Genomic DNA, 20,607 nt, shown 5'->3' on the forward strand with positions numbered 1-20,607 from the left:
AATGCTAAATGTGCTCTCTCTCTTTATGACAATTGTAAACTCCAATGTAAACTTTAGGTAATGGGTGAATGAATAAACAGAGTGCATACATCATTGCACAAAATCAATAATGGGATATGTGTATGTATTGGTCTCACTTCTGTCAATAAACCACCCAATGTCCAATTCACCCAATAAAACTGACCACTGTTTCTTTGTTTTCTAGTTTCTACTATTCTTACCATCTGAGATCATCCCTATAAATTTTCAACATTATTATCATCTGAGGAAATAATAAGGCTGGAGAAATGGTGGCTAAAATCAAAATGATTCACACCTTAGTTTGAAGACCCACAAATTCATCTACCACCTTGCTAAGAAGCATGTGTGCTTGTTAATCATCCGTAGTAATTAATCAGATTCAAAATTTTAAAACATTCAAAGAGACAGACAAAGTTTTCTGGATGTTCAGCAATTCTTCTACCCACTTTCAACAGGACTAAGACCCTCATTTCATCTAAGTAAACCCAAACCTTCAGCTTTCTGTATTCTTCAGCTACAGCTAACCAAAATCTGTCAATATTCATCGCAGCTCTTCCAAACCAAAACTGAAAATGCTACAATACTGTAGCCAATCCTCCCCCTCCTCCCACCCCACCCTCCTCCCTAACCCTCCTCATGCACCCCTCCTCCCTCCTTCAAGGTTTTTTCTTCCAACCCATTCATCGATGAACATGACATACCCTCCAGGTTCTTGGCCGAGAGCACCATCTTCAAAGATTTGTGATTCAGCTGTCAGGGTGTGCTTCTTCCTGCATAAAACCAAAGATTTAAAGAATAATAAATGATTTGTTACTTGTAACATTCACTTACACATAGACTTACTGTACCCAAGTCACTAACTATCAAGATTATTTCATTACTGTCATTACTGAAGTTAGACAAGCCCACCATATTTCTTGCCAAAATGCCTCCACCACCTTACAGCTTCCCCAGCCCGCCCTGCTCCCCCACACACCATCCACTATTTGTAGAAGTCATGTATCTCTATCTACATACTGCAAAATGACACTCACAGTTAAACAAATCGATACAGCTCCTAGTGAATTGAGACAATTGCTCACCAGACACCTTCTTGATATGATAGCACATATGATAAATAAAAACACCTTTCTTTCCTGTGACAAAAAAGGACTGAAACACCTACATAAACTTAGTAAGTTATCAAGTGAAATAAACTATGTTACTAAACTGACGTAAATACTAAATTCTGCATCTTTAACAAGAGACCAAGCATGTACTTTACCTCTTTCCCGACACGATTCTGTCAACTAAAACAGAAACAAGTTCTTTCTGTCCTTCCTCGTCACTCTGATCATAGACGATGCTGAGACCCTTTGAGGCCAAATCTTGGGTAAAATCTACAAAAATAAATCCATTGAAAAAAAAAAATTCAACAAAAATATTCAACAAAATTCAAGAATTCAAATGGTACCAATATTCAATTGTATTTTCACAATTACTTCAAGAGGAATAAAGTAACATCTAATAATTCGTACCTTCACAAACTCTTTTAGTGTAAAAATGAACAGGATCTACAAAAAGGTGAAGACATGTTGCACATATGTTCACTTCTGCCATTGGAAAAAAAAAACACTTCGACTCAAACATTGAATTTGACTATAAGATACTACCATTTTGCATTAAATGTTTATAGTTTGAAAGCAAAATTTTATTTTGTAATGCCAAAATGTGATTCCCAAACTCTCATTCTCACCAAACTCAACCATAATCCACTCCACCCCTATTGAAGGCCCCACCTCACCTCACCGCTCACCAACCATCCTTTTCCACTGTTAATACCATCCTCCACTCCACCCCTATTAAAGGCCCCACCTCACCCCTCACCAACCATCCTTTCCCACTGTTTATACCATCCTCCACTCCACCCCTATTAAAGGCCCCACCTCACATCACCCCTCACCAACCATCCTTTCCCACTGTTAATACCATCCTCCACTCCACCCCTACTAAAGGCCCCACCTCTCCTCACCCCTCCCCAACCATCCTTTCCCACTGTTAATACCATCCTCCACTCCACCCCTATTAAAGGCCCCACCTCTCCTCACCAACCATCCTTTCTCAATGTTAATACCATCCTCCACTCCACCCCTATTAAAGGCCCCACCTCTCCTCACCAATCATCCTTTCTCAATGTTAATCCTCAAATAATTGGATACTTACGGTCTGTCTCTGACAGCATGCCCACAAATCCGTCCTGGATGTCACCCATGATTGGTTTCATGGAGGGATGATGCCCGCACTGCTTCACCACAGAGAGGAGCCACACGCAGGCAGCCTGTGTGATGAAATGGAGGCTGTCATGACACATTTATCAAACCAAAGATCTACTTCAACAATCTACAGTTTTACTTATGGCAGACGGCACAAGCGAATGCAAACTGATGAAACCTTACTAAAAAAACAGACACATTGGCTCTTTTAAGAATTGATAGCTGTTTGACACCGACCTTTGAACTTTGAAAGTGGGAAAGTTTCTTCTAATTGACTGAGCTAGGTTCCAATTTCTCTATACAGTTCTCTGTGGTAGGTTACCTTAGCCCAACATTAGCCACGGCAAAATACTACTTGAACCACTTTTCTGTCTAATATGTGTGCAATTGCTGAATCCCATTTTGAGGTCATTTTGCAATAAGTATCTTCAATGAATGTACTTGACATGGTCAAAGAACAAAAGTCCTGATGCCATCGCTAAATTACACACACCTGTCTCTTGTGGGGGTTGGGACTCTGAATCTCGTTGCTAAGCAACCTCTTCAGCAGCCACAAGATCCAGTCTTTGTCCTTGCTCTTGACTTGTATCTCTGTGCTTTCCTCTTTGGTCCAGTGGTCCCTGGCGTCTTTAGATAATGGTCCCATTACAGCATTGGCTAAAGCATGGCCCACTGCAAAATGAAGCTCCACCTCACGGGACTGACGAAACAAAGAGGTAAGGTCAAGTTCTCGTTATGTTTTGTCTCTATAACCTGAACAACTTAGACAACAACAAACAACAACTATGAAAGGCAAATTACACAAACATGCAGTGTTTAAAATGGAGAAGACTTAACACAACTTTGCTTGACGTTATAAATATTAGAAAATAAAGTAAAGTTGGTGTGAAGTTCCAAGAGGCACCCTGTATCAATTGACTAGTATAAAACACAACTTTAACATGCATCAATACTCGAGAGGGGTTACATCAAGAGGTGTTAGTTCATCCGGGCAGAAACGAGCATTAAACATAGAGCCCAGATTCGAATCTTACAGTGTAAACACCCTCTGAATGAAACAGAACCTGATTCAAAGCAACTGACACTGTTTCTCACATCAGCATTACATATGTCAATGTATACAATGTATTATGCAATGCTACTGTGTAACAGGTACCTTTGATTGATATCAGATTTAGACTTTGCATCAAGGGACATCATCCCCCACTTCCCCTTCCCCTCCCCAACCCCAAGGACTGTGATCTTCCTAATGGCTAGGTGGGGATCAAAATGAACCTTGCTGATATGTTCTCAGAGGGAGAATATTAACACGAAGGAGAGTATGGAGGGAGAGTATTTAGGGAGAGTATGGAGGGAGAGTATGGAGGGAGAGTATGGAGGGAGAGTATGGAGGGAGAGTATGGAGGGAGAGTATGGAGGGAGTATGGAGGGAGTGTATGTCCTCTTAGAATGACTTACTGTGGACGTGCTGATGAGGCCTTCCAGTAATGCCTGTGTGAACTGAAAGTTTGCATCGCCGACAGGTATGAGACCCAGAGTAGTGGCCGTCTGCTCACGAGTCTGAGGAAAACAAAAAATCAATTAATAACATAGTAAAGTTTAAAGAGAATATGTGCTAAATGGCACTTTAAAAATGCAGAATGCAATGTGACAATTTATTTCCATGGTCAAAGGAAGAAGATATCCACACCACACCACTTTTTCAACTTTTATTTATTATTTTTTTTGCAAATCGTGAAGATCTATGAACTATCAAGGCCAATGAAAGTTATACTAGAGAAGACCTAAACAATTCTAAAACAAAAAAGAAAATTCATTCTGTGGGTAGGTTTACACACATTTCACCCTAACTGTGTGTCACAAAGGTACTATTTTACAGCCCCATTGGTACCCATTCCTTTCAAGATTAGACCACGGATGGAAAGAGATGTAGCAAACCATTTCCTATATATTCAATTTGCTCTCTGAACACCACAGAGAATTAATTGAGCAGTGCCTTTAATCTTCCCCTCGGAATTACTCACCTTATTACTCATCTTGGACGATACAGATAACGTGATCAGTTTCTCGATCAATCCTGCCTTGGTGATCTTTCCGTCCTTCTTGCCTTTACCTTCCTGTCCGTCCGTCCCGCCGGTCTCGTTCTGCTTGCTCAGTTTGCCCTTCGGTATCGAGATGGGCCCAAACCGGGAGATGGTGCCCAGCGCGGACGCTGCAGCGTAGATGGAACTTTCTTGTGAGCCGTTCAGGAGTGACACTGCATATACGGACCAAAAAATAACCCCAAAACAGACCAATTAAATTTTCTCTTTTAATTTAATTCAGTTCTACTCTGTTGTTGATTTACTTACATACATTACATCAAAAAAAAGATGAATTTCCTCCAAAATCCCTCCCCTGCTGCTTCTGGGTTGTATCAACCTGGTGATGGTTATTTAAAGTTTTTTACCATCAAATCTATGAATCAGTACTTTAAGGGGAAATAAGCGTCTAACGGATATTTTTTCCCATCTGCTGTGAAATTATGTAATTTGTCATAACAGGTATCTGTATTTTCTTTTTAGTTTTTTATTGTTCCTATTTTTAGTTTTGCACAATTTTGAAACTTTTCAGCCTTTTTCCCTTTTCCAATGTATTTTATATATTCATATTTTGTATAGCGATTCCCACCAACTAAGGGCTGGATAGCTCCAACAGTATAGCGCAGGACTTATAATGGTGAGGTCACCACTGAGTCCAATCCCATTCTAGTCAAACCTGAGTTCAATCCCATTCTAGTTAATCATATCTCAACTGTTTTCAAATTGTTTAAACTTTCCCATTCCACTTTTCTGTTTTTATTTGACTTTTTTTAAACTTTTTGCTTCTACTTTTTGTTGGCATATGATTTAAGTGTTACAGTTCAAACTATCTTCTCATATCCGTCTTCATCAACTAACTGATCTTGTTCGAAACTTGGAAATTATGTTTCGGTTGGGAATACCAGACTAGAATAATGTCCAGATTAATATAGAATACTGACCCAGTACTTCACAAGCCCTTGATTTAAGGCTGTTTATTTGTTCGTCATTTGGGGCAGCATCGACCTCCATGTCCTCCAGGGTCCACTCTTCTTTGGCCCTCTTGAGGAGCAGGTAGTGCCTGGAGATGGTGTAACCTAGCGCCAGGATATGACCATGCTGGGATTGGACATTCTGGGGTCAGGTAGAAAATAGAAAAATACTTATATTATCTATAAGTTCCTTACGTTAAAAAAATATGCTTTGAAACACCCAAAATATTCAGCGACATGGAATTAGAAGTATCCTTGAAATGAAAACAAACGGATGAACAAGAAAAATATCAAACAAACAATTAAAAAAAAAAACAGTATTTTCCTTCCTTCAATCAGGAATTGGAAGATAAGGTGAAAACTCCTTCAGAAAAACACTGTGCAACAAACCAACTGGAAGATTATAGAACCTAGAAGTAATGTGTAAGGCTCAAGGTTTGAAACACCCTACAACTCAAACAATAACATCAAGAAATTGTTCAAATAGTGAAAATCCTGTTACATTTATTTACTTTCAGGGCTAAGTTTTAACGGTCGTCTGAGACGACCACATTTCTGTTGGACGACCAGAAACAGCTACGTAGGTCTTTCAATGACTAGATTTATTTAAAACAAATTCAGATTGCATCGTAACTAAATACCCTCAAATAGTGAAATGATGAAAATTGGTATCACCTTCCACCACTTTGGAGATACTGGAGATAAAAGAAAATTAATGTAGGCCTAGAATCCACCAAAAGGGGAATTTTTACTGTAGGATAACTTTTTATTATCACTGTGGCATTAACATTCCTATCCTACAATGAGCTGACCTGCTAATCTACTGATTTATCAAGCCCTGGATTGACCAAGGTTCTTCCAGTTGGAGAAACGGTGTTCAAGTCTGAGAAAAGATCAAAAACTTTTCCTCGCACTACTTCTCGAATATATCAAAAGATAAAAAGTCAACTTATTATTATTAGAAAGTGTCAACAAATATTCGTTCTAGCAGAGAATTCTTTACTCTTTGATAACTATTAATCTGATGATTTACTTCGAGATGTAATCTTGGACAGTAGCAGATGGCCACAAACCTGATCTTTTGAGCTTTTGGTCAAGTCTTTGACAATAGCAATGAGCTTGCCCACTGGGCATTGACCGGCCACGATGCCGTATACCTGGGCAGTGTTGTCTCTCATCTCCTCACGGCTGTGCTGTAGCAGAGACTGTGAAACAACCATATGTAAACATATCATACAGTAACTAAGGCAAAATGTAAATTTTTTCGGAGCATTTCTGAATTATTTACCTACAACAAGAGCCCAAGGGCACTGTGGTTCCTTGCTTGGGGTATATGACAATACTAATAATATTATCAAGCAAGATTGGGCTCAAATAGTCCAAGTAATTGTGGTCCTACATGTTCCCATAAAGTAACCAACACTATAGCCAACACTTTTGTGATCACAAAATGTGATCGGATTTTTGATCAAAAGGCACTTTTGAGATCTAAATATGGATTCGAAAATGTAAGAAATATAAGAGACCTACAAGTGTGTCAACAGATATGATAACATTGGTGACCTCAGATGACATGACCTTTAAGCTTCAAAATGTTCCACCACCCCATTCACAACTTGTCCCAAAATATCAACCATGTCACACCTTGGCATTGAGATTTAATTGCATTGAATGTCAAAAAATGAACTTTGAACTTGTATACATAACTTCACACACAAAGGTCACCCGGAGGTCAACCAATTGACATTTTTGATCGGTGAGACCTAAATAGAGCATGACTGTAAAAATTCAAACATTTTTTCTTTGCCCATTTTCTCCCCCCCCAAAATACTACTTTTTTAACATTAGCTGACCTTTGGTGACGTTGAATCACATGACCGTTAAGTTTGAAAATATTCCCCTATACCATTTGCAACTTGTCCAAAAAAATCAACCTTGTCACACCTTGGCACTGGGAGTTATTGCATTAAATGTGTGAAAATTAACTTTGACCTCATATAACTTCGCACACGAAGGTCACACGGGGGTCAACCCATTGACATTTATGATCAGAAGGTACCTTTAACATCTGAAAATAGCATCAAAACTGTAAAAATCCCAAAAAACACGTAAAGGTCACCAGAGGTCAAATTGAGGTCAAGGGTCACCCAGATGCGGGTCGACAATTGGATTACATTGAAGCAACTCCCAAACCTAACGGACAATTTGTTCTCAAGTTATCGCAAAAATACTAGTTTTTTATCATTAATTGACCTTTGGTGACCTTGGATCACATGACCGTTAAGTTTGAAAATATTCCCCTATACCATTTGCAACTTGTCTCAAAATATCAACTGTGTAACACCTTGGCACTGGGAGTTATTACACTAAATGTCTGAAAATTAACTTTGACCTCATATAACTTAACATACAAAGGTCACCTTGGGTCAATTTATTGACATTTTTGATTGATGAGACCTAAATTAGAGCATCAAACTATACAAATTCAAACATTTTTTTCTTTGCCCATTTTGTACCCCCAATATACTAGTTTTTAACATTAATTGACCTTTGGTGACCTCGGATCACATGACCGTTAAGTTTGGAAATATTCCCCTATACCATTTGCAACTTGTCCAAAAATATCAACCATGTCACACCTTGGAACTGGGAGTTGTTGCATTAAATGTCTGAAAATTAACTTTGACCTCGTATAACTTCGCACACGAAGGTCACACGGGTGTCAACCAATTGACATTTTTGATCGGAAGGTACCTTTGATATCCAAATCTAGCATCAAAACCAAACATTTTCTTTTTTGCTCGTTTCCTCCCAAAATAAGCACATTTTTTCTAATGTGACCTTTGACCTTTTGACCTTGGTTTCAGATGTAGTTTAATCTCCTGATTCCAAAAAACAAAACGACAAGTCTGTACAACCATCCTAACTCCGACCGAAAAACTTTGACCCCATATAACTTCGCACATAAAGGTCACACAGGGTCAACCCATTGATATTTATGATCAGAAGGTACCTTTGACATCTGAAAATAGCATCAAAACTGTAAAAATCCCAAAAAACACGTAAAGGTCACCAGAGGTCAAATTGAGGTCAAGGGTCACCCACATGCGGGTCAACAAATGGATTACATTAAAGCAACTCCCAACCCTAACGGACATTTTGTTCTCAAGTTATTTCAAAAATACTAGTTTTTTATCATTAATTGACCTTTGGTGACCTCGGATCACATGACCGTTAGGTTTGAAAATGTTCCCCTAACCAGTTCACAACTTGTCCCAAAATATCAACCTTGTCACACATTGGCACTGGGAGTTATTGCAGTTTTAATATTTTCGGTTTTTGGACCATAACTGACCTTTGGTGACCTTTGTGGGCACCAAAAACATTAGGGCACACCTTCTCCATATGGCGGATCTATAGTCCAAGTTTGGCCTCAATCCAACATTCCCTTATTGAGATAGAGCGTACCCAAGCAAGTGTCACAGACGCACACACACACATACACACACACACACATACACACACACCCATACACACACACGCCAACCTGACTGCATAGGTTCCTTTTGCTAAAGCAAGGAACCAAAAAGTCAGGTCAACATGAAGAAATGTAAAAAGAAAGGACTAAAATCCTTATCCCACCCTTCTTCTCTCCCCACCCCTCCTCCCCCACCCTTCCCCACCATATAAGCAGCAAGTTTAAGAAATAGGACCAACCAAATCTTTCTCATGACATGATGCAAAAGACATAGGAAAATAATGTCAACATTAGTACTACCACAACTGTATCAATTTCTTTGTCTGAAGGCACTTTCCTATTAACAGCATCAAAGTGAATCTGCTAACCAAATCAGGAAAATACGATCGGCTGTAATATCACCAAAGAGAGGAGCCAAATAAGTAGAAAAAACTGGAGGATTTGGGATACCTGGTATCAATTTTTATTTCCATGCATTTTGCTTTATATGGGCTCCAATACCAACATCTGCATCTCCAACAAAACATTACACAGCATAGTACTATACTGTAGTACCACCGGCTTACCTTAAGCCAAGTCAGTTTATCCACCAGTGCCGGGGCCACTGTGTCCGTTGCCAAGGCGACTGCTTCCAAGAGACAGTGCATGACTGATTCGGAGGGCTGGGCCTTCAGGAGCTCCAAGACGAGATTAACGTAGGCCATAAAGTGATTTTCCCCGTGTTTCTTCTTCTCCCGGAGGAGTTCCGAGATGTATCGGTTCAACTTGGGGGCCTTGCTGTCCAATGGGATGATGTTATCCAGGTTTAGGTTAATCTCTATCCCAGCATCCAGGAAAAGACAATTCCTTGCATAGGAAATCACCTAAAGAGGATGATAACACAAACACAGAATTAACTGCTTACTTTGCTCATACCAATTTGTGAAAGAAATGTCTTTATGGTGGATTTACTACAAGAGCTAACTGGTCACTGGACTCATTTCTGAGTACTCAGACTGTTTAGGAACATCTTGAATTCTGCCATGCCATGGGGGGGGGACTTGATTTACAATATGCTTCGTACATACAGTATACAGAGTAATTGCTGGTTGTGTACGATGATAGGTGATCGGTGGTTGTGTGGAGTAGTTTTGCAAGGTTGGCATTAGGTTTAATTCCAGCCATTCTTTATACTGATCCATAGGATATTAATCTCATTGTGTTAAAAACGACTGATTAAATCAGACTTATGTACTCTGTGATCTATATGACTTAACTCATATTTTGCAGTTTAAGGTTTTTCTGAAAAGAAAGATTTCTGAACTTCTTAATAAAAAAATAAAGAAAACTGTGACATGGGAAATGGGTGACAAAGTCGGGGAATTAAAAGAAAGAAAAGAACAATGAATTCAGTCAAAAAGTGGATTCTCTGGTACACATTTACAGCCTACTTAACACTACACAATAAGTGTGGTGTTCAAAGTTCACTCACTGTGTGTATGACATGTTTTCCAGAATGCGACTACAACGCTACAACTTCAGATAGGTTGGAGGAGGAGAATTCATCCCTCCAAACTTACTAGAATGAACCAAACTAAAACAGAACTTACATGTTTAAAAGCAGGTGCTGTAAAGAGCATTCCATTTGGACCAGGATTGTACACCTTGGATGATGTTCTTCTAGACTCAATCTGGTGAAAAAGAAAAATGTCAGTTAAATTGACAAAATAATTTGTTGCAAATAGATATTATCATGAAATTTGCATTTGTGCAAAGTGCATAGTGATAAACCTTGTAACATCTTTACTACTCTTCATGGTTACTGTGGCATTTATTCTCCACAACTCATTAGGCTAAAAAGAAGACCATTAATAAGCAGTGAGATTGTTAATACAACAGGATTCAACATCATAGATTGTTAATACAACAGGATTCAACATTGTTGATTGTTAATACAACAAGATTCAACATTGTTGATTGATAATACAACAGGACTCAACAGTACAGATTGATAATACAACAAGATTCAAACAGTATAGAATGCTAATACAACATGATTCAACAGTATAAATTATTAATAATACAACAGGATGCAACAGTACAGATTGTTAATACAAACAAATTCATTTTGTATTAATGTAGAGACAAATTTGTAGCTGTTAATTTTTTTATCGCAAACACCATCATTTAAAGTGTTGCTCACTGATTACACCACAGATGTGGACAAGAATAATTCATGGCTGAATATTTCCCCGAAAAAAAAATGCTAAGGACATTCATACCATAACTATATATATGTATATTATTTTTGACTGATGCATGCAGCCACGTTTCTCTCCGACCCGGCCCTCAAAGTTATATACACAATCCTTAATTTCAGATCCCAAACCATGGAGTCTTATTTTTTTTTGCCCCTGACCCCCTGAAGCGCCTTACGGCGGAAACAGCTATCTACGAGACTTTAAGTTTTTTAAGTGACTGATCCTGTCTCACCTTGTCCATCAGAAACTTCATGAATTGTCCAAAGGTTGGAATCTTCCTCTCCTCTTTGGCCTCACTTTCCTCCTCCTTGGCATCTGGGTCCACCGAGCCTCCCTGCAGGCCCCACATGGCTTCCTTCCTGATTTCTTCATCCCTAATATATATAATATATATACTTGTCTTTCATCTAGGAACATCTTTCAAATCTTTTCAAAGTCATCAAATATATCAAAGTGATAATTCTGAAGTCACTGTAATAACTTTGGAAATTAAAGAATAACATCGGCTTCCTGTTAAGATAACTTATGGATGACAAAAATCTTCTCTTAGTCTTCGGAGCCTCAAAACATTGCAGGGCACGGCACAGTATATACCAAATCTTCTCCATCTAAGAGTGACAACCCTTGGCCCCCCCCCCCCAACACCATTCCATTCCCATCATCTCGGATGAAGACCGTTGAAGATTGCAGGTTCCAACACACAGCTCCTCCCTTCTGGGTTCAGTAAAGGTCACTTGACTCTCCTCTACAGTTTAAAGTATGGCATTAAAACTTGTCTATGTTCTATGTGTTATTAATTGGTCACTTCAACCTGGCACCTGTACACCGCATAGAGCAAAAACCTGTTCCACTGGATGCTGCGCTGTATAAGACTCATTCTTATTTTATTTCAAACAAACCTATGGTTATGTATATTCAATTGTATTTTGTATATGTTTTGTTAAGCACATTGAACCCTGGGATTTTGCGCAATATAAGCACCGGTGTAGTAATAATAATAATAATTATTATCATTATTATTATTATTTCTCCAGGTATACAAGAATTGTGTAATATGTTTGCACGTATTTCTTATCAAATAGCTTTTGACATCTAATACATTATAAAGATATAACCCCGAGGTCAGGAAGGGAACTACAGCCCACAACTGTTTACTTACTTATCATCTGATGCTAAAAGCAGAATGAACCTGGTGTTCAGGTGAGATCCTGGGAAAACTGCGGCAATGAACCGGACAGCCTGATAGCGAATAATTCTGTCTTCCTGCAAGAACGGGATAAGAACGAGATGTGGAAGGTTAGAGATCGATGAAGTCACACCAATAGCTCAAATTTTAAAACCCAAGATCATTACATAATATTTTCATAAAAGCTCTCATCAAAGTTTTGTTCAAACCCGATTTGAAATTGCAACAACATTGGATGCTATACAAAAACTTTTGTTAAGAAATTTTAAGTTGACATCGGGTAGTTAAAGCCATTTAAGACATACAGAAAAGAAATTGTGTGTTCCTGCTTTACAGCAAATCATGAAGTTTTATAATGTTGTAACAAGTTTGCATGCTCTTGAATGAAGCAAAAGGACAACAACATTTTCGAATATTTTACTATGTTAAGAACTATGCCCTTGCACAAAGCCAAGAGCAAATATCTTCTTCCACATTCATGTTCTTGCATACAGCTAACAGTGAAATGTTGGGACATTGCACCAAGGTTTGGGATGTTCATTTTTTCTTAAACAACATTTCAAGTTCCATCACTGTTTTTTTCTTCCTCCATTTTTTTTTCTTTTAAAATACACCAAGTATTGCTTGATACATGATAGCAATTAATCAAAGTAACACACTGTCCAATCAAAGTATATCACAGTCCTAAGCTTCTCATTTCTGTGATCGCCTAATTAACGATTAATTAACGATTCTATTTCCAGGTACATCTGTTATTTTCATGTTTTATTTCCGGAGGAACAAACAGAACTTCTCAAAAACTGTAAACAACTGCTGTGAGAAGTACGCAACAGACTAAGAGCAGGTTTGTTTCAGCCCGGTTTTGTTTTGATGCTCAGAGATGGTACACTGTGAAAACCAACAACTAGCTGATTGAGCAGTCAGTAACCATTCTGTGAATGAAACTTGGTGGATCAAAACTATTATATGCTACTGACAAAGACATGCACAAATACATCTTGAGATGCAGTACCTTTGTGATGTGAGTCTTCAAGATGGCTTCCAATAGCTGTCTATCAAATCCTTCACCGATCTTCTTGTAAGCCTCGGCCAAAAGTCCAAGCCCTTCCTGAACATGCAGTTTTACATCTCCTTGTTCCTGAAGGAAAAGAATTTTGTGTTATCATCTGACAAAATGTCATTTTTTTTCCATTTTTCTCTTTACTCTCTCTCCAATATGGCAAGGAAGTAAACTAATATGCTTGTTCAAAGACAAAGCAAATCCTGTTGCCACCAGTTTTGCTTTAGATTTTCAACAACAGCTCAACGAGTGATGGATCGCAAACACAGACACAAGCAGTAGAACCATAAGAGTGTGGATATTAAAAGTCCAGCAAAGTGTGCAGTAACAATTTTTACATTCAAGATTTGCATCAAAATATCCCTTTTCAATGGCCAGATATTTGACTTTTAATGTGAACAGTACATCTTGAATGATATACAGGTAAATTGTAAACTGATGATGTAGTGGTTCTGTTAATACTAAATTGGGTCATGTTTAACAACTATTTTAACAAAATGTAACAACTCGCAGAAAAATGTTCTGTAGTTTAATAACAACAACAGGACTCGTTATGATAACAATGCATCTCGTATCCTAAACAATTTGCTTTAAATTTTAATTTTATCGGCTTACCTCCAGACACCCCTCCCCCCCTCCCCACATACCCTTTCAATGTCCTTCTCTATTCAAAACCCACCCAGTTGGGACAATTTTTTCTATACTGTAGTGTCATGTCCTGCTTCAGAGCACTCGTATTGTCAGTACTAGCAGTATGAATATCATGTTTCTATCAGATCAAGGTTAGGAACTGTTTGTTCTGTCAAAACCTGTGCTCTGAGGCATGATATTGGAGTACAGTTCAAATAGGTATTAGCATTAGGAAATCGTCCCAACTGGCTGTCAAAACCAATTGGGTTTATGAATATTCAACAGGTCACATCACAGGAAATAATCTATTAACAAGAGCCCAAGGGCACTGTGGTTCCTTGCTTGGGGTATATGACAATACACATCATATTATCAAGCAAGATTGGGCTGAAATAGTCCAAGTAATTGTCCTACATGTTCCCATAAAGTAACCAACACTATAGCCAACACTTTTGTGATCACAAAATGTGATCGGATATTTTATCAAAAGGCACTTTTGAGATCTAAATATGGCGTCGAAAATGTAAGAAATATAAGAGACCTACAAGCGTGTCAACAGATATGATAACAATGGTGACCTCAGATGACATGACCTTTAAGTTTCAAAATGTTCCACCACCCCATTCACAACTTGTCCCAAAATATCAACCATGTCACACCTTGGCATTGAGATTTAATTGCATTAAATGTCAAAAAACTAACTTTTGAACTTGTATGTAACTTCACACACAAAGGTCACCCGGAGGTCAACCAATTGACATTTTTGATCGGTGAGACCTAAATAGAGCATGACTGTAAAAATTCAAACATTTTTTCTTTGCCCATTTTCTCCCCCCATAATACTACTTTTTTAACATTAGCTGACCTTTGGTGACCTTGGATCACATGACCGTTAAGTTTGAAAATATTCCACTATACCATTTGCAACTTGTCCAAAAAAATCAACCTTGTCACACCTTGGCATTGGGAGTTATTGCATTAAATGAGTGAAAATTAACTTTGACCTCAAATAACTTCGCACACGAAGGTCAAATGGGGGTCAACCCATTGAAATTTATGATCAGAAGGTACCTTTAACATCTGAAAATAGCATCGAAACTGTAAAAATCCACAAAACACGAAAAGGTCACCAGAGGTCAAATTGAGGTCAAGGGTCACCCAGATGCGGGTCGACAATTGGATTACATTGAAGCAACTCCCAACCCTAACGGACAATTTGTTCTCAAGTTGTCGCAAAAATACTAGTTTTTTATCATTAATTGACCTTTGGTGACCTTGTATCACATGACCGTTAAGTTTGAAAATATTCCCCTATACCATTTGCAACTACTCCAAAAATATCAACCTTGTCACACCTTGGAACTGGGAGTTATTGCATTAAATGTCTGAAAATTAACTTTGACCTCATATAACTTCGCACACGAAGGTCACACGGGGGTCAACCCATTGACATTTATGATCAGAAGTTACCTTTAACATCTGAAAATAGCATCGAAACTGTAAAAATCCACAAAACACTAAAAAGGTCACCAGAGGTCAAATTGAGGTCAAGGGTCACCCAGATGCGGGTCGACAATTGGATTACATTGAAGCAACTCCCAACCCTAACGGACAATTTGTTCTCAAGTTATCGCAAAAAATACTAGTTTTTTATCATTAATTGACCTTTGTTGACCTCGGATCACATGACCGTTAAGTTTGAAAACATTCCCCTATACCATTTGCAACTTGTCTCAAAATATCAACTGTGTAACACCTTGGCACTGGGAGTTATTACACTAAATGTCTGAAGATTAACTTTGACCTCATATAACTTAACATACAAAGGTCACCTTGGGTCAACTTATTGACATTTTTGATTGATGAGACCTAAATTAGAGCATCAAACTATAAAAATTCAAACATTTTTTTCTTTGCCCATTTTCTACCCCCAAAATACTAGTTTTTTGACATTAATTGACCTTTGGTGACCTCGGATCACATGACCGTTAAGTTTGAAAATATTCCCCTATACCATTTGCAACTTGTCCAAAAATATCAACCATGTCACACCTTGGAACTGGGAGTTGTTGCATTAAATGTCTGAAAATTAACTTTGACCTCGTATAACTTCGCACACGAAGGTCACACGGGTGTCAACCAATTGACATTTTTGATCGGAAGGTACCTTTGATATCCAAATCTAGCATCAAAACCAAACATTTTCTTTTTTGCTCGTTTCCTCCCAAAATAAGCACATTTTTTCTAATGTGACCTTTGACCTTTTGACCTTGGTTTCAGATGTAGTTTAATCTCCTGATTCCAAAAAACAAAACGAAAAGTCTGTACAACCATCCTAACTCCGACCGAAAAACTTTGACCCCATATAACTTCGCACATAAAGGTCACACAGGGTCAACCTATTGACATTTATGATCAGAAGGTACCTTTGACATCTGAAAATAGCATCGAAACTGTAAAAATCCCAAAAACACGAAAAGGTCACCAGAGGTCAAATTGAGGTCAAGGGTTACCCAGATGCGGGTCGACAATTGGATTACATTGAGGCAACTCCCAACCCTAACAGACATTTTGTTCTCAAGTTATTTCAAAAATACTAGTTTTTTATCATTAATTGACCTTTGGTGACCTCGGATCACATGACCGTTAAGTTTGAAAATGCTCCCCTAACCAGTTCACAACTTGTCCCAAAATATCAATCTTGTCGCACATTGGCACTGGGAGTTATTGCAGTTTTAATATTTTCGGTTTTTGGACCATAACTGACCTTTGGTGACCTTTGTGGGCACCAAAAACAATAGGGCACACCTTCTCCATATGGCGGATCTATAGTCCAAGTTTGGCCTCAATCCAACATTCCCTTATTGAGATAGAGCGTACCCAAGCAAGTGTCACAGACACACACACACACATACATACATACACACACACACACGCCAACCTGACTGCATAGGTTCCTTTTGCTAAAGCAAGGAACCAAAAATGTGGTACTTGTAAAAATTTGGGATCGTTGGTAGCATCATAGAATTTTGTAGAATAAAAGAGTGCCTTACCTTTGTCAAAGCTTCAAAGTAGGATTCAACGAGAGAAAAGTCTTTCTGGATCAACGAGGGAACACGTCTGGAATGACAAAAAGAAAATTACTGATCAAGGACAATGGTCAATTTACATATGGTTGGGACGTGTTGTGCAGTGAGGGGGGTCATGCTATCAAGAAATGATAGCAAGGTGAAGAAATACAGATTGGAGAAAGAAGAATCTTTAAACTTCATTCAAAAAGGTTTGTTAAGGTACAAAATTTAGTTGAACATGTTACAAAGACAGATTGATAATATTACAGAGACTAATACCAGCAACTATAAACTTCTCGTACTAGACGCACGGCTGATTCTATTTATAAAGTTTGTCAGTTATCCTTCGGCCAAAACTGGTATTTCCTTAAGACATTTCCCCAACAGCAAAGTCGGTTGTCCCACAAGATCAAAGTGTAATGGAAGTGTAAGACACAGTATTTTAATAATTATAAATAAACTGGCACCTCTCAGAAAACCGACCACAATCTTTTAACTTTATAAGGGTCATCAGTTTTAGCCCAAGATAAGTAAGTAAATGAAGTACTAAAACTTTAACAAGCATTTAAATGCCACTCTATTACAAGTTTGCCTCACAAAGTTTATCTAACTAATCTTTCTGAATGAACTTTAAACATTTTTGCATAAAGTTTAGTTTGCTACAATTAGGGGGTGATGCTGAAGACCTGCTGAATAGCCTATGCCAGACATCTGCATACACTCTTCTTACTTACTTGACTAGATTTCCCACAGCAGTGTAAGCATGCTTCCTCAACTCTGCAAACTGAAAGGATAAAATAATAAAAAAAAATGTAAACATCAGAAAATGTATTCACTTTAAAAAGAAACTCATTTTTTGGTGAAAAATATCTATATCTAGGTTTGGAGCACATGACCTGATTCCAGCATATACTGTAGATAATATAGTACTAGCATCGGACAGCTGTGTTTAATTGTGGATGTTTGTTCTTTTTGCTGTTGGGATGACAAGTCCTCCTGTTTACTACATGTTGTAATTTATGGAGTTGCAGAAATTAAACTGTTACCTGAATCTAACAGATATTGTTCGGCTATTTTCTTGGTGTTCATTGTATTAAATCCTCAGTGCATGGGCCTATCCAGGTTAATCATTCATACAGTATGGCCAGTTATGCAATTCTGGTTGATGGGGGGATCGCGAGATGATAAGTAGTCCTTCAATATTGTGATTTATAAGCAAACATCTTTTGGTGTAGAAAAACAACCCAAAATTATAATCAAAACAAAAATGTCATATTTTGATGGTTTAAATGGTATGCATTTCAGTCAGATGGTGGTAAACTATTTGTCTCTTTATCATGTATGTGGGCTGTGCTGCTTATAAGCCAATTTTCACAGTTTCTTCCGGTTTCTTCCAGTTTCTTCCGGAAGAAACTGGAAGAAACCCGGAAGAAACAGGTTTCTTCCAGGTCCCCGGAAGAAATAGGTTTCTTCCGGAAGAAACCGAACCCTGAACAACTATTGAAAATATCAGGATTGGACCCATTCAATCTCATATACCACATTCCTCACCCGTATCTCTTTGTAAAGCTACATTATGAAGTCACTCACCTCTGGTTCTACGGCTCCCTCCATGAGTTTGACCATACCATTCAGGAGGACGGGGGATCTGGGTTTGAGATTCTCATCGCTGGCGTTGTTACACATGTGGTTGACAAATTCCATCCCGACTGCCATGAGCTTAGGGTGCGTGAACTCTCCATACATACAGTCAAATACCAGCTAATAGAAATATAGGAATAAAAAAAAATAAAAAAAGTGTCAGTTGGAGGTGAAACAAACGAGATAAACAAACCTTGCGGTGTTTTTACATTTTTTTGTTTCTTCTCTTGAGACGTTAACAAATCAATAATGACATCACAAAATAATTTGGATGAACTAAATCAAAATGCATCACCCAATTGGTCTTTAACAATACAAACTGAAGTCACTAACCTCTGACCAGCTGAAGTGAAATTGACGGTCAAGTGAAACTGATATATTTATATTTCATTTCTTGTGATAAGAGAGATAAATTATGATAAATGTACCTATAGAATCTTGTACTAGGTTTTTTTTCTATAGTTTTACATAAAACCTCACTGACTGTCTTAAGATAACTCCTGCTCTACAAAACGGCCTTTTGCTTTGAATTCAGTGAATTTCAATTTACAAATTCTTCAGGATTGTTTCAAAAAGAAATTCAATTGTGTGATATTCTGTATGCAACTGCTATACCCAGAATAGTCTTTGCAACCCCACTCGCCACTTTCTAGAGGGTATGAAAACACAATCACATTCTCTTAGCTACAAATATCACTTCTATTTGAAAGGCTTCCAGACCATTTCTGAGAACAGAACAAAGAACTAGAGCACCTTGGTGCTCTCTCTTAATTTCCAGCCTAGTGTTGCATTTTTACATCAACTGAAGGAAAAAAAACAAAAATTCACAGAAACAAGTTAATTTTATGCTGTAATTACCTGTACATTATAAGGGAACATGTCTGCTGCCAGTTTAGATCTGAAGAGGTAAGGAAATATCTTGACCTTTACTCTGGACGTAGCTGGTCGTCTCTTATCATCTGGTTTCGGAGGAGGCTACGAGAAATGTCGAGGGGGGAAAAAAACGTGAAAATTAAAGATCATGAATAAACTGCCCCAACATGGATGGTGATGTAATAAATACTAACCTTAATAAACTAACTATATACTTCAACTGACCACTTTATTCATTCTACTTTAAGAAGTTAAAACAAAAAATACCACCGCAAAATTCAAAGCCGGCGAATATTAACTCAAAATGTGGTTTATAATGTAACTTCCTACAAAAAAACAAGGAAAATCATTGGTACACACTTCATTTATTGTTCAGTTTGCCTAAATCAGTTGTCACAACAAACATGTATTACTATTACAAAGCCCTATTACATAATTCAAAACCAGGCAACCCCTTTTTTTTCTATACAATGACCGTCCGAAACTTGTAACAATCTACACAATTTTTTACTCTAGACCTTTTTAATGAGAAGGATTCAGCGAATCAGAGTTAATCTATGATACCAAACATGGTTTGTTTTTACTTTCTCAAGTGATTTTCTAAGTTATAAAAGTGCCAATACATTCTGACAGGGGTAAGAAGTAATAATAATAATAATAAATAAGTTCTTAATATAGCGCCAAATACCAAAAGGCCTCTAGGCGCTTTACAAAACCTAAAACAAATAGAAACATCAAAAGACAGAGAAATCAAAGGAATAAAAAGCCTAGAAAACACATAAACGAAAAAAACAGTGTGTAAAATACGAACACAAAAATCTAAAAACACGAGAAGACTATAAAACAGACCAAATCCTATAAAAAAAATGTGATGCCTTTCAATGTAGTGCCCTTACCTGCAGTGCCCTTGCAGGTACTACAAACATCTGTATGTAATGTCATCACTCACACACATTACAAAAGGTTGAACTGGGATCACAATCAATCAATTCTGAACTACTCACTTTGTCTTTGAGAGACACCGTTCCCAGGAAGATGTTGTACATGTGGATGATAATCTGTCTATCATTCCAATCAATTTCACTGCAGCGAGATAAAAATAT

General features: G+C 37.8%; 1 protein-coding gene across 1 annotated transcript in view; it reads right to left on the minus strand.

The window, feature by feature from the left end:
- The window catches only part of LOC139984094 (proteasome adapter and scaffold protein ECM29-like), a 47,424-nt gene that overhangs the window by 15,813 nt on the left and 11,004 nt on the right, over window positions 1-20,607 (minus strand). Inside the window, exons 9-26 of the mRNA XM_071997803.1 lie at window positions 20,509-20,587; window positions 19,490-19,606; window positions 18,581-18,751; window positions 17,725-17,774; window positions 16,973-17,039; window positions 13,242-13,367; window positions 12,203-12,306; window positions 11,276-11,417; window positions 10,393-10,473; window positions 9,370-9,666; window positions 6,399-6,530; window positions 5,296-5,467; window positions 4,298-4,530; window positions 3,732-3,833; window positions 2,767-2,973; window positions 2,224-2,338; window positions 1,286-1,400; window positions 723-791 (exon numbers count right to left, since the gene is read on the minus strand). Coding sequence (XP_071853904.1) covers window positions 723-791; window positions 1,286-1,400; window positions 2,224-2,338; window positions 2,767-2,973; window positions 3,732-3,833; window positions 4,298-4,530; window positions 5,296-5,467; window positions 6,399-6,530; window positions 9,370-9,666; window positions 10,393-10,473; window positions 11,276-11,417; window positions 12,203-12,306; window positions 13,242-13,367; window positions 16,973-17,039; window positions 17,725-17,774; window positions 18,581-18,751; window positions 19,490-19,606; window positions 20,509-20,587 — 2,379 coding nt within the window. The remainder of the gene's footprint in view (window positions 1-722; window positions 792-1,285; window positions 1,401-2,223; window positions 2,339-2,766; window positions 2,974-3,731; window positions 3,834-4,297; window positions 4,531-5,295; window positions 5,468-6,398; window positions 6,531-9,369; window positions 9,667-10,392; window positions 10,474-11,275; window positions 11,418-12,202; window positions 12,307-13,241; window positions 13,368-16,972; window positions 17,040-17,724; window positions 17,775-18,580; window positions 18,752-19,489; window positions 19,607-20,508; window positions 20,588-20,607) is intronic.

This window comes from Apostichopus japonicus, chromosome 2 (genome assembly GCF_037975245.1).
Source record: "Apostichopus japonicus isolate 1M-3 chromosome 2, ASM3797524v1, whole genome shotgun sequence".
Taxonomy (NCBI): Eukaryota; Metazoa; Echinodermata; class Holothuroidea; order Aspidochirotida; family Stichopodidae; genus Apostichopus; species Apostichopus japonicus.